Consider the following 14,616-nt stretch of genomic DNA (forward strand, 5'->3'; position numbering starts at 1 on the left):
AATTATTGGTATGTTAGGGCTTAAGTCTGCCATTTTATTTTTTGTTTTCTGTTTGTTTTGTTTTGTTGTTTCTCTCTTTTCTTTTTCCTGCCTTCCTGTAGGTAATTTGAACATTTTTTAGAATTCCATTTTGGTTTATCTATGTTTTTTAGTGTATCTCCTTGTATAGCTTTTCTAGTAATTGCTGTGGCGGGCACTCCATTATATATACATAACATCACAGTCTGTTGGTGCTGTCATTTTACTAGTTTGAGTAAAGTGTTAAAATCTTAACTCCCTTTATGTCCCTTTACTCTCTGCATTTATAATTTAATTGTCTTAAATATTTTCTCTATATACTCCACGTTTATAATTTGTCTTAAATATTCTCTCTGTATACATTTAGAAACATATCAGCATTGTAATTTTTACTTCAACCATCAAACATAATTTAGGAAACTCAAAAAGAGAAGGAAAGTTTATGGTTTAACCCATATTTTTGCTTACTGTGTTCTTTGTTCTTTCTTGATGTTCCAAAATGCCTTCTTTTATAACTTCCTTTCTTTTTAGAGAACTTTGTTTAGCCATTCTTTTAGGATAGGTCTGTTGGTGACACATTCTCCTTTGTTTTCCATCATCAGAGAATGTGTTGATTTGCCCTTCATTTCTGAGTGATGTTTTCACTGGGTATAGGATTCTGTGTTGGCAGTTCTCTTCTTTCAGAACTTAAAAAATATTTTGCCACTTACTTTGGCCTCCACGGTTTCTGATGAAAAATAGGCTGTCATTTGAATTGTTTTTCTTTTATAACTGTTATTTTTCTCTACTTTCAGAAGTTTTCCTTTGTCTTTAGTTTTTAGGAGTTTAATTCTGATGTGTGTTAGAATGGATTTCGTTAGGTTTATCCTTTTGGAGTTTACTTGACATCTTGAATCTGTAGATTACAGCTCTTGCCAAATTTGGGAAGTTTTCAGATGTTATTTTTCAGCCTTGCCTTCTTTCACCTCTCTTTCCAGGACTCAAATGACATAGATCTTTTGTTATAGTTACACAGGTCCCTCAGGCTCTATTAATTTTTTTTCCTGTTGATTTTCTTTCCCAGTTTATTTTCTTCCTGTTCTGATTGGGTAATTTCTAGTGTTCTGTCTTCCATTGCACTGCTTTTTTCCTTTGTTCCCTCCATTCTACTATTGAGCCCATCCACTTAACTTTTCATTTCAGTTATTTTTCAATTCTAAAATTTCAATTTGGTTTTTCTTTATATCTCCTGTTTCTGTGACTTTCTTTAGTGAGGCTTTCTATTTTTTCATTTGTTTCTACTGTGTTAGTAATTGCTTGTTGAAGCATTTTTATCACGGCTGCTGTAGAAATCTTTGTCAAATAATTCTAAAATCTGTGTCTTATCATTGTTGGCATCTATTGATTTTGATTTTTCGTTCAGTTTAAGATCTTCCTGGCTCTTGGTATGATGAGTGGCTTTTAAAAAAATTGAAGCCTGGACATTTTTGTATAATGTTATAGTGACATTGGATGTTATTTAAACCTGTTTTAGCTGGCTTTCAGTGACAGTGCTTTAGGAGGGAAAGGGGGAGTGCTGCCTTGTTTTTGCTAGGTGGAGATAGAATTCCAGGTTCCCCACTCAGCTTCTGTTGACACCTGAAGTCAGGGCTTCTGGTTACTGCTGGATGGGGATGAGGGGATGGGAGCTATATATCCCCACATGGTCTCCACTGACATTGTAGGGGACAGGTCCTTATTTCTGACCAGTGGAAATGAAAATTCCAGGACCATCTTTGGCCTTCTCTGACACCATCCCAGGAGAGGTTTTTGGGGTACCTTGTTACAACCTCACAAAGATGGATGTTTGGGTTCCCCACTCAGACTTTTTTGGCAGAATGCAAGTGGGGTCACAGTTTTCCTCTGGTGGTTGGCTGGAGTAGAGTAGTTGTTGTCTAAGATTTTCTGTTTTGGTAAGCTGCCCCTTTTCCTGGTCCTTTGACTAGAGAGAATAGGCATTTTGGGCAGCTATTTCTGTAGGTACCTCTTCGTGTTCCCAGGTTGGTGACTTTTTCAGCCCATGTCTGGTATATATGAGGCAGAAAGAAAAGCAGAGAAACTCATCACTGTATCGTTCCTCGAGTTCTGAAGTCTTTAGCTGCTCTGCCTTCTTCCACCTTTCAGAGTATTCTTATTTTTGTTTTATATATAATGCCCGGACTTTAGTTGAACTTAGCAGGAGGAATAGGGAAAAGTGCATCTTCTTCATTGTCTTGGAAGCAGAAGTCAGTATATGACATTTAATAAGAAAACTTTGTAAAATAAATTAATGGGGTGTGGAAGACTTCTATTTGATGATTAAAATGTACTATAAAGCTGTTGTAATTGGAAATGTTAAGTACTGACATAGGAGCAGGAAAATATATTAATACAGAATAAAAGTGTAGAAAGAGATCAATTATTTATAGACACTTAAAGAAGTCGGATAAGTGAGGACTGGATGGACTGTTCAGCAAATGGTATTAGAATAATTAGCTATCCATTTGGGAGAAAATAGAGTCCTGCCTTATGCCAGGTAGGCGTAAGGTGATAAATTCCAGATGGGCTAAAAATCTAAATGTGAAAAACAAAAGTATTATAATAAAATGTAGAAGTAATCTGGAGGTTGAGGAGCATTCCTAAGCAAGACAGAAATCCAGGAATTATTTAGGAAGACATTGGTAAATTTAACAACATAAACTCATTAATTTCTGATGACTAATAAATATAAAAAGAAATATTTGCAAATTAAAACAAGTAGTATACCATTCTTACCAGTTGGATTTGGTAAAATTAGAAAGTATAATATCCAGTGCTGGTGAGGGAAATAGGTACTCTCATATCCTGTTAGTGGGAGCATAAATTGTGGCAGCCTTTTTGGAATGTAGTTTAGCAGTATCCATCAAAATTTTAAATGCTTATTTACTTGGACACTGTGAATTCCATGTCTAAGAATCTATCCTAAATAGCCAAAAATTTAAAGTTGTATACTTAAATGTTCTTGGAGCATTATTTATAACAGTAAAAAAAAAAAAAGTAGTAAAAAATTTATGGTAGTAAAATAGTAAAGAAAAACAACCTAAATGTCAGTCATTTGGGGAATGGTTGAATAAAATATGGTATATTTATGCAATGTGAAGTCATAAAAAAGAATGAGGTATGTGTGTCTCTGAGTTTGTGTGTGGGTGTATAGATATCCATGATGTGTATTTAAATGACAAAATCAAGTTGCAGATCAAGGTTCTATTTTTATTAAGAAAAAAAGTCTCTGTTTTTGAGTAGAGAGATATATGTAATCTGAGGGAGAAAATCAGAGATAAGAAGAGCTCAACTGTTACCAGTGTTTAGTTCTGGGGGATGGCAGAAGAGGGAACCATAGTGAAGGATTTACAGTTTTACTCTCTAATTTTTTTAAGTATTGGAATTTAGGTGATTTTTATTTTTGAGTCTTTATGTTTTTTCCAAATAAATCAAAGGAGCTAATTTATATGTATTTGTTGTATGAGTGAATTTGTGTGTGTGTGTGTTTTAGATTTATATTATGTCACTCTTACAAGCTTTTTACAGGTGTAGGTTGCAGAATATAGTAGTCCCTCTTTCAAACTCTGAAGTGGGAGGAATTGAAATTTACATATAGGAAAATCTTTTCCAGTGTAAGAATTCAAGAAGAGCAATCTGGATATGAGCATTTGGATTTTCTAGCAAACTGCTGAGATTTTGTCCGTAACTTGATTCTTTCTTCTGGTCAACTTCATGATGAAGATGATAATAAGCAAGGACTCTCTTTTTAAAATATGTATTTCCATTTTCTTCTGACAGAAATGTCATCAGATGTACCATCACTGGGTCCAGCCATTGCTTCTGGAAACCCTGGGCCTGGGATTCAAGGGGGAGGAGCCATTGTCCAGAGGGCTGTTAAGCGGCGACCAGGGTGAGTTTGAGTAATAGGGTGTCACAAATGTTTCTCCTATAAACCAGCCTGAATTAGTTGCTGAACCCTCTTGGCTATTCCTAACCCTCTCACTTCAGCTAGTTACATTACTATACTGCTGACAGATAACTCTCTTTAGTCCCTGGATTTTTTCTGTGTATAGAATTGATGTTTTTATCTAAGTTTCTTATAACCAGTTTTTTTAAAACCAAAAATCTCTGCAAGGTAAAGGACTGTGGCTAAGCCCAAAGATTTTACTGTTGCTGAGAAGACTTCGCTGCTTTCATTAAGCTTTGTGTCTGCATTCTCACAATCTTTTTAGTAGGCTTTTTACTTTTTCTGAATTTAGAGAATGTTGAACTCTAGAATATTTCTCCTCTAAATTGTTGATATGTTGCTTGATTGGGAATGCAAGAGTCCATCCAGTTCCAAAAGTATTTATTAAATGCCTTATTTGTGTAAGGTGTTGTGCTGACAGATAGTAGGATACAAAGATAAATAATACACAGTCTTTGTCTTTAAGTTGCTTATGTTCTGACAGGGATAATTATTACATACATAACTCTAATACAAGATAGAATATGTCAAGTTTGCTAAGAAAGGAGCAAATATAGTATTGTCTGTTCCAGTGTATGGAAATACCACAATTGGTTGGTAAAGGTTGGAAAAGGCTTCAGAAAGGAGGTTACCTAAGAAAGGCCTGGAAGAATGGGTAGTATTTTATCCGCTTTTTGATATTAAATTTCTCTTTTTTTTCTTTTCTGTTTTAAAATTATGTAGCTAATATTATAGCTAGTCTTTAAGTTTCATCGCACTTAGTGCAAGAGCGATCCTTGGGTTAAAGTGGTAACATGAGTAACATATTAAGACTTGCTCTGTCTCCAAGAGCTTTACACATTTTAACTCATTTACTGAGGCATAGGGTGAATAAGTAACCTACCCAAGATTCTGAAACTAGTAAGTGGAAGATCTGTGATAGGAACTTTGGGAGGTTAGCTTTAGAGTCTGTGCTGTTAAATACAGTGTTGTGACCATGTATGAAAGCAAACAATTAGAAGCAATATAAATATCAAATTAAGGGATTGGTTGAGTAAGTTACAGTGTATTTAAAAATGGAATACTGTGCAGCTATTAGAAGTGACTAATATGTATCAGTACAGAAAAACGTTCACAATATATTGAGAGGAGACTTTACAGTATATGTAATATACCACTCTGTCAGAAAAACCCTATGTATAATATGTGCATAGCAAAAAAACTGAAAGGATGCTCATCAGATTTCTGGGTGATGGGATTATGAGAGATGTATTTCTTTCTTTTGTTTTTAATTATTTCCAGATTTTCTGAAACAAATGTGTATTATTGGCAATCAGGAAAATATGTTAAAAGAAGTAACATATTCTTTTAAATAAAGATTAGAAAATATAGAAAGTTAGAAAGAAGAATAAAATAGCAATAATTCTACTACCCAAAGTCATATTCCATCAGTTTTTTAGTGTAATCTTTATTTTATATGTAGATCTTTTTTAACAGTTATAATCATATAATTACATAAAGACATACCTTGGAGGTACTGCAAGTTCGGTTCCAGATCACGATAAGGCAAATATTGCAATAAAGCAAGTCACATGAATTTTTTGGTTTCTCAGTGCATATAAAAGTTACGTTTACTCTATACTGTAGGCTAAGTATGCAATAGCATGATGTCTAAAAAGCAATGTACATACCTTAATTAAAAAATACTTTATTGCTAAAAAATGCTAACTATCATCTGAGCCATCAGCAAGTCATAATCTTTTTGCTGGTGGAGGGTCTTGCCTTGATGTAGATGGCTGCTGACTGATCAGGGTGGTGGTTGCTGAAAATTAGAGTGGCTGTAGCAATTTTGTAAAATAAGACAACAATGAAGTTTGTCACTTCGATTGACTCTTCCTTTCATGATTTCTCTGTAGCATGTGATGTTATTTGATAGCATTTGATCCACAGTAGAAGATCTTTCAAAATTGGAGTCAGTCCTCTCAAACTCTGCTACTGCTTTATCAGCTAAATTTATGTAACATTCTAAATCCTTTGTTGTTGTTTCAATAATCTTCATAGCGTCTTCACCAGGAATAGATTCCATCTCAGGAAATTACTTTCTTTGCTCATCCATAAGAAGCAACTCCTCATCTGTTAAAATTTTATCGTGGGCCAGCCCCGTGGCTGAGTGGTTAAGTTTGCACGCTCTGCTTCAGCGGCCTAGGGTTTCGCAAGTTCTGATTCTGGGCATGGGCCTAGCACCACTCATCAAGCCGTGCTGAGGTGGTGTCACATAGCACAACTAGAAGGACCTGCAACTAAAATATTCAACTATGTACTGGGGAGCTTTGGGGAGAAGAAGAAGAAGAAAAAGATTGGCAACTAATGTTAGCTCAGGTGCCAATCTTAAGAAAAAATTATCATGAGATTACAGAGGTTCAGTCACATCTTCAGACTTCACTTCTAACTCTAGTTCTCTTGCTATTTCCACCACATCTGCATTTGCTCCCTCCACTGAAGTCTTGAACTCCTCAGAGTCATCCATGAGGGTTGGAATCACCTTCTTGCAAAATCCTGTTAATGTTGATTATTTTGACCTCTTCCCGTGAATCACAAATGTTCTTAATGGCATCTAAAATAGTGAATCTTTTCCAGAAGGTTTTCAATTTACTTTGCCCGGATCCATCAGAGGAATCACTATCTGTGGTAGCTGTAGCCTTATGAAATGTATTTCTTAAATAATAAGACTTGAAAGTTGAAATTACTCCTTGCTTCATGGGGTATAGAATGGGTGTTATGTTAGCAGACATGAAAACAATGTTAATCTCACTGTACATCTCCATCAGAGCTCTTGGGTGACCAGGTGAATTGTCAGTGAGTACTAATATTTTGAAGGGAATCTTTTTTTGTGAGGAGTAGGTCTCAATAGTGGGCTTAAAATATTCAGTAAACCATGTTGTAAACAGATGTGCTGTCATCCAGGCTTTGTTGTTCCATTTATAGAGCACAGGCAGAGTAGATTTAGCGTAATTCTTAAGGGCCCTAGGATTTCTGGAGTGGTAAATGAGCACTGGCTTCAACTTAAAGTCACCAGCTGCATTAGCCCCTTACAAGAGAGTCAGCCTGTTCTTTGAAGCTTTGAAGCCAAGCATTGACTTCTCTCTAGCTATGAAAGTCCTAGATGGCATCTTCTTCCAATATAAGGCTGTTTTGTCTACATTGAAAATCTGTTGCTTAGTGTGGCCGCCTTCATTAATTATTTTAGCTAAATCTTCAGGATAGCTTGCTGCAGCTTCTACATCAGCACTTGCTGCTTCACTCTGCACTTTTATGTTATAGTGTTGGCTTCTTTCCCTAAACATCATGAACTAACCTCCACTACCTTCAGACTTTTCTTCTGCAGCGTCATCACCTCTCTCAGCCTTCATAGAATTGAAGAGAGTTAGAATCCTTGCTCTGGTTTAGACTTTGGCTTAAGGGAATGTCATGGCTGGTTGGGTCTTCTATCCAGACCACTAAAACTTTCTCCATCACAGCAGTAAGGCTGTTTCACTTTCTTATCATTTGTCAGTTCACTAGAGTAGCACCTTTAATTTCCTTCAAGAACTCTTCCTTAGCATTTACAACTTGGCTGTTTGGCACAAGAGGCCTAGCTTTCAGCCTCTTTCAACTTTTGACTACCTTCTTCACTAGGCTTAATGATTTCTAGCTTTTGATTTAAAGTCTGTGACTCTTCCTTTCACTTGAACACTTAGAGGCCATTGCAGACTTCTTAATTGGCCTAATTTCAATATTGTGTCTCAGGGAATAGAGAGTTCTCAGGAGAGGGAGAGAGATGGGACAAGGGCTGGTCAGTGGAGTAGTCAGGACATACAACGTTTATTGATTAAGTTTGCCATTTTACATGGGCGCAGCTCATGGCACCCGAAAACAATTACAATAGTAACATCAAAGATCACTGATCACAGATCACCATAACAAATAATAATAATGAAAAAGTTTGAAACATTGTGACAGTTCCCAAAATGTGATACAGAGACACAAAGTGAGCAAATGCTATTGGAAAAATGGCACCGATAGACTTGTTTGTTGCAGCATTGCCACAGATCTTCAATTTGTAAAAAACGCAATATCTGCAAAGCACAGTAATAAAGTGAAGTGCAATAAAATGAGGTATTCCTCTAGTTTTGTATAGCCTGTTTTCTTTTTCATCTAATTGTATAGTAACCTTTTTTTCATATTGTTACATATTCTGTGTAAACGTAATTTTTAATAGTTACATAAAGGAATGTAGTTTATTCCTATTTGGGGACATTTAAATTGTTTTGAAGATTTTACTGTTATATGTTATTCTCAATGAACATCTTTGTACATAAACTTTTCCTCTATTTTGGGTTATTTCTTTAGGATAGATTCTTAGAAATGGAGTTACTGAGAAACAGGTAGATTTTGACAGGTGATCAGGGCTGTAGGGAGGAAGAGGAATGAACACTTTCAGGACCGATGCTGTGTACTTCATATAGAACCCATCTAGAGGCCCATAATATCAGGTTATCCTGCTAGTAGATGCTAAGAGTGATCACTGGGTTAATGTGGTAACATGAGTAACATTTTAGTTTAATAGAGTACGGATGTTAATAGGAGATTGGCCTACCTTGTTACCTATAATCTTCCCTAATCCCCTGAAATGAAAGTCACCTCTGCTTTCACAGATAGTCTATAGCATATTGATTGTGCTCCTCACATGGCACTTTCCCATTTTCACTTGTTTTATATTTGTCTAGGCAGAGAGTCTCTTGAGGGCAGGTATCTTATTTTCACCTCGTCTAGCACAATGTCTTGAATGTAGCATATATTACAGGTTTATTAGATGAATGAAGAAAAGAAGCATTATTTAACAACCTTTTGAGGTCTTAAATCGCTTGCTTATGTAACATCACCGTTCTGAAAGGTATTTCAGAAAGCCAGCAACATAATTTAGTACGCTATAGAAATGAAAAATGGACCTGAATTATTCATATTAATTTTGTCTTGATCTTTTTGAGTGGATTTCTGCTCCTTTTGTAGAGGTTGTACTCTGATGTAAAACTTAGGCAAAGTGGACTGCTACCCTAGGAAAATGTAAGGTAGCAGTAAGTACTCTTTTTTGATTGCCCATTTTTGCCCAGTTTGTTACAGTGAGAAAGAGGTAACATAGTTTTGCTTGACTTCTGTCCAATTCCTCTTTTACTTCTTCCATTTAGGTGGGTGTTCAGGTAGTTTGTGGGTTGAGAATTTTTAATTTCTTAATGTTCTGCATTATCAGTAGGCTTATAATATTTATTGTTGGCTTTCCCCAGGTTGGATTTTGATGATGATGGAGAAGGGAACAGTAAATTTTTGAGGTAAGACTTTGAAAAACTTTCTCTAGATTTCTGATATTAAAAATTAGTTTGTGGAGGCTGGCCCGGTGGTGCAGTGGTTAAGTGTGCACGTTCCACTTCAGCGGCCTGAGGTTCGCCAGTTCGGATCCCAGGTGAGGACATGGCACCACTTGGCAAGCCATGCTGTGGTAGGCGTCCCACATATAAAGTAGAGGAAGATGGGCACGGATGTTAGCTCAGGGCTAATCTTCCTCAAAAAAAAAAAAATTAGTTCATGATCTTTATATTTCTGACTTGTATTATTTTTGTCCTTAGGCCTAAGGAGAGTGCTTCATCCTAAAACTAAATTTTCCTATTATATTGTACCCCATAAAATTTTCAAGCATCTGTTAATAGCTCCAGAGGAAGGAGCTCAGTGAGGAGAGGGCAGAAAGCTTACCAGACCTTCTGTGTCTGTTATATATTGCTTTCTGGCTTAAAAATGATTTTTTATTTCTCACAATTCTTTGGATTGGCTGGGTGGTTATTCTTGTGATCTTGCCTAGACTGGCTCTTAAGACTGCATTCACCTGGGAGCTGGACTCAGCTGGCATAGCTGGGTCACTGTTTCTTTGTGGTCTTTTATCCTTAAGGAGCCAGACTGAGTTTCTTTAGATGGTGATGGCTACAATCCAAAGGGCAAGTCCCAGGCTAAGTGTTTCTCAAACCTCTGCTTTGTATTGACATTTGCTCATGTCCCATTGGCCAAAGCAAGTCATATGTCAAGTCCTGAGTCAGTGTGGGAGGGGGCTACACAAGAGAGTGGTTATTGCTAGGTGTCTTTCGTTGGGATGTCATTAATGTACGGTCTGATACCTGTTGACGTCTACAGAGCAGGAATTCAAATTTGTATCTTTGAGTAATGAATTTTGTGGAACACTGAAAATAGAGTTTTCAGCATATTGATGGAGTTCTTCCAGAGAAGGGAAATACTTATTCTTGCTGAAGACCAATAACTTGGCTTTGTTTTTAAATAAGGAAAGCCATAAGAGTCGAAGGAAGATAACCTTGATTTTAACCTACCTTTTTTCCCCCAAAGTTGAAAATATTACCTAGGTCGTGTCTGTATTGGAGAGTAACAAATATTTGAGAAATAAGTAAAAGAGCCCTATTTTTTAAAAAATTATTTTATTATGTGAGGGCCCAGATTTCATTTACTTATTAGTTTATAAACTAAACTCTTAAAAGTAATATAAATATATTTTATTACAAAATTTTTAAACAACGCAAAGTTATGTATAGTAAAAGTACATCTTCCTTTCACTTTAAACCTTCAGAACCCTTCCGCTTAGACAGCTACAGTTTCCAGTTTATTGAGTATCCTTCCAGAAATACTTAGTGCATATTGGTGTTTTTACATGTATATATGTGCACATAAGCACACTCATAATCTCCTCAGTTTTTGTTTTTATTTATTTATTTATTTTTAAGATTTTATTTTTCCTTTTTCTCCCCAAAGTCCCCTGGTACATAGTTGCTTATTTTTAGTTGTGGGTCCTTCTAGTTGTAGCATGTGCGATGCTGCTTCAGCACGGCTTGATGAGTGGTGCCATCTCTGCGCCCAGGATTCGAACTGGTGAAATCCCGGGCCGCCGAAGCCAAACGCGCAAACTTAACCACTGGGATACAGGGTGGGCCCCAGTTTTTGTTTTTAAATAGAGGATGCCCACATTGTAAATTGCTTGCCATTGTTTAGTTTTATAATGCATAGTTCAGTCACTAACATCTGTTTTTCCTTTTTAAAAAAATTTTAGTAATATTTAAAGTTAAGCCTTGTATTTCTGTCTACTGACTAGTTGCTGAACCCTGCCAGATATTCTTGAAAACACCAGTGCCTTGGCCACTATAAAGAAATAATTGCAAAATATTGGAGAAAATAATTCTCTAAGAGAGCTCTTGAGACTTAATGAGTGTCAATAAATATGAAGAGCAAAAGAGATTTCAATTTCTGGGGAAAGATAGAATTTTTCAAACAGTTCTATTGGGAATTCCTCCAACTGAGAATCCCCATGTATGATATAGATGCTATTGGAACTCTGTTGTGGATATGAATGGGATAGAGGTAACCACTAGTCTTATTTATATCAATTAGCTCTAGCCCTGGGTCATTGCTGCCATTTCCACGAGATCAGATAGTCACAAACTATATGCAAATCCACAAAGGTTCATTTGTCCTTTCCTCACCCATAAAGAGAGACTGTCAGAATTCATCTTACCGAGTGGATCCTGATGCGTGAGAGAGGCATCACCAAATTTCTTTGTTTGACCATCAATACCTTTTTTCTTGTTTAATTGGAATTTTCCACTTGGCTCAATGAGTGAAAGCCTTATTTGCATTGTATCTGTTAATCAACATTAAATCTCCTTGGTGGTAGATGCTACTTTTGAAAGTTGTAATTCATTATCTCTTTTGTTTGCTTTGTTCAAATGTTATTTTGTTATGTTCTCCAGATGACATCTGTAAAGTAATTTTTAAGAATATCAAGGTTTTGGGGCTGGCCCGGTGGCGCAGCGGTTAAGTTGGCATGTTCCGCTTCTCAGTGGCCCGGGGTTCGCCAGTTGGGATCCCGGGTGCGGACATGGCACCGCTTGGCATGCCATGCTGTGGTAGGCGTCCCATGTATAAAGTAGAGGAAGATGGGCACGGATGTTAGCTCAGGGCCAGGCTTCCTCAGCAAAAAAGAGGAGGACTGGCAGTAGTTAGCTCAGGGCTAATCTTCCTCCAAAAAAAAAAAAAAATGGGGGCTGGCCCCGTGGCCAAATGGTTAAGTTCGCGCGCTCCACTGCAGGTGGCCCAGTGTTTTGTTGGTTTGAATCCTGGGCGCGGACATGGCACTGCTCTTCAAGCCACACTGAGGCAGCGTCCCACATGCCAACACTAGAAGAACCCACAACGAAGAATATACAACTATGTACTGGGGGGCTTTGGGGAGAAAAAGGAAACAAATAAAATTTTTAAAAAATTAAAAAAAAAAAAAGAATATCAAGGTTTTGAAACTCCAGGTATAATATCAGAGTTACTGGTACTGTGCTTCTCAAACTTGAATGCTTGTACAAATCTACCTGGGGCTCTTGATAAGATGAAGATTCTAATTCACTAGTTCTGGGTAGGGCTCAAGATTCTGTATTCTAATAGATTCCTAGGTGGTGCTGCTGCTTCTGGTCCACTGACCACACTTCGAGTAACAAGGATGTAGAAGACTCATTCTTGAGAGTCAAAGTTACTATGTAGATTATAGGTCTCTTTTTTCAGCTTAGGTCACTTGTTTTCATTAGGAGTTTGTAGTGTCTGATTTATAGCATATTTTGTGTGCTAGAAACAGACTGTTTGTCCTTGAGCTGAAATGCCGCCATACCCCATGTTTGCCCATTATTCTACTTCTGCTGTCCAGTTATTTTCAAAAACTTTGAAAATTCCTGGAGTCACATTAGTTGAGGATTTATATAGCCTGTGAATGAGCAGTATAAATTCTGGATCTAGTTTAATAACTGGTTTAACTGCAAATTTTATAAGACTTACCTATCTTCCAAAAGCACTTTCTGCCAGAAGTTGATAGATCTTTGCTGTATCCTCTGGCAGTGAGAAGAGGAAAGTTTAGATCATCCAAAGAATAATGTTTTTAGACTTAGGTTTTCCTTCCTCAAAACATCCTCTTTTGTGGTTTCTGTAGTAGCAAACAGGATTTATCACTTGTTAAATAGAAGTTGTTGGGATGAATGGGTTCTGTTTCCTTGATCAAACGGATAGAGTGCATTGTTTAAATCATTATTTAAACCTCTCAAGAACTTGTGCATCAAAGAAAACAGAGTGAAAAAGTAACCCATGGAATGGGAGAAAATATTTGCAAATCATATATCTGATAAGGGGTTAATATCTATAATATCTGAAGAACTCCTACAACTCAATAATAACAACAAAAAAAACCAATTAAAAAATGGGCAAAAGACTTGAATAGACATCTCTCCAAAGAAGATATGCAAATGGCCGACAGACATATGAAAAGATGTTCAACATCACTAATTATGAGGAAATGCAAATGGGAACTGCAGTGAGATATCACCTCACACCCATTAGGATGGCCATCATAAAAAAAAAAACCCACAGAAGATAACAAGTGTTGATGAGGATGTGAGGGAATTGGAACACTTGTGCACTATGGGTAGGAATGTAAAATGGTGCAACCACTATGGAAAACAGTATGGAGGTTCCTAAAAAACAGAGTTATTATGTGATCTAGCAGTACCACTTCTGGTTACATATTCAAAAGAATTGAAAGCAGGATCTTGGAGAGAGATTTGCACACTATGTTCATTGCCCCATTTTCCACAATAGCCAAGAGGTGGAAGCAACCCAAATATCCACTGACAGATGAGTAGATAAAGTGTGATATATACTTCCAGTGGAATATTATTCAGCCTTAAAAAAGAAGGAAATTCTCGGGGCTGGCCCATGGCCTAGTGGTTAAGTTCGTGTGCTCCACTTTGGTGGCCCAGGGTTTCACCAGTTTGAATCCTAGGTGCAGACATGGCACCACTCATCAGGCCGTGCTGAGGCGGCATCCCACATGCTACAACTAGAAGGACCCACAACTAAAAATGCACAGTTATGTACTGGGGGGCTTTGGGGAGAAAAAGGAAAAAATAAAATCTTTAAAAAGGAAATTTGTCACATGCTACAATATGGATAAACCTTGAGGACATTATACTAAGTGAAATAAGCCAGTCACAAAAAGATAAATACTGTATGTTTCCAGTTATATGAGGTATCTAAAGTAGTCAAAATCAGTGAGATAGAAAGTAGGGGATGGGATGGGAAGATGGTGTTCAGTGGGTATAGAGTTTCAGTCTTGCAAGATGAAAAAGTTCTAGAGATCTGTTGCACAAAATGTGAATATAGTTAGCACTACTGAACTGTGCACTTAAAAATGGTTACGATAGTAAATTTTGTTTTACATGTTTTTTGCCATAATTAAAAACAAAACTATTCATCACCTCAGAGTGGTGTGACAGGGCAGTTAGCTGTGTCCTCATGAGATCGTCCTCTTTTTTTGGAGTGTCTGATATGTATGGGTAAAGGAGACATCAGAAACCTGACAAAATATAGTTATGGATTTTTTAAGTTCTATGGAATGCTGTTATTATCTCTCTTGCTTTGTGATGCCTTTCTGTTGGCTTTTTTCCTATTGAATTTTTTTACCCCTTTTTAGTTTTCATTTCAAAGTGAAATAGATAGGACAAGTATAATGCTTT

At 36.8% G+C, this 14,616-nt stretch overlaps 1 protein-coding gene across 5 annotated transcripts in view; it reads left to right on the top strand.

The window, feature by feature from the left end:
- The window catches only part of ARNT (aryl hydrocarbon receptor nuclear translocator), a 62,892-nt gene that overhangs the window by 20,423 nt on the left and 27,853 nt on the right, over nucleotides 1-14,616 (top strand). For all 5 annotated transcript variants that reach the window (XM_046682484.1, XM_046682485.1, XM_046682480.1 and 2 more), the window contains exons 2-3: nucleotides 3,835-3,946; nucleotides 9,304-9,348. In XM_046682484.1, the coding sequence (XP_046538440.1) occupies nucleotides 3,835-3,946; nucleotides 9,304-9,348 (157 nt within the window). The remainder of the gene's footprint in view (nucleotides 1-3,834; nucleotides 3,947-9,303; nucleotides 9,349-14,616) is intronic.

Source organism: Equus quagga, chromosome 13 (genome assembly GCF_021613505.1).
Source record: "Equus quagga isolate Etosha38 chromosome 13, UCLA_HA_Equagga_1.0, whole genome shotgun sequence".
In the NCBI taxonomy this organism is placed as follows: Eukaryota; Metazoa; Chordata; class Mammalia; order Perissodactyla; family Equidae; genus Equus; species Equus quagga.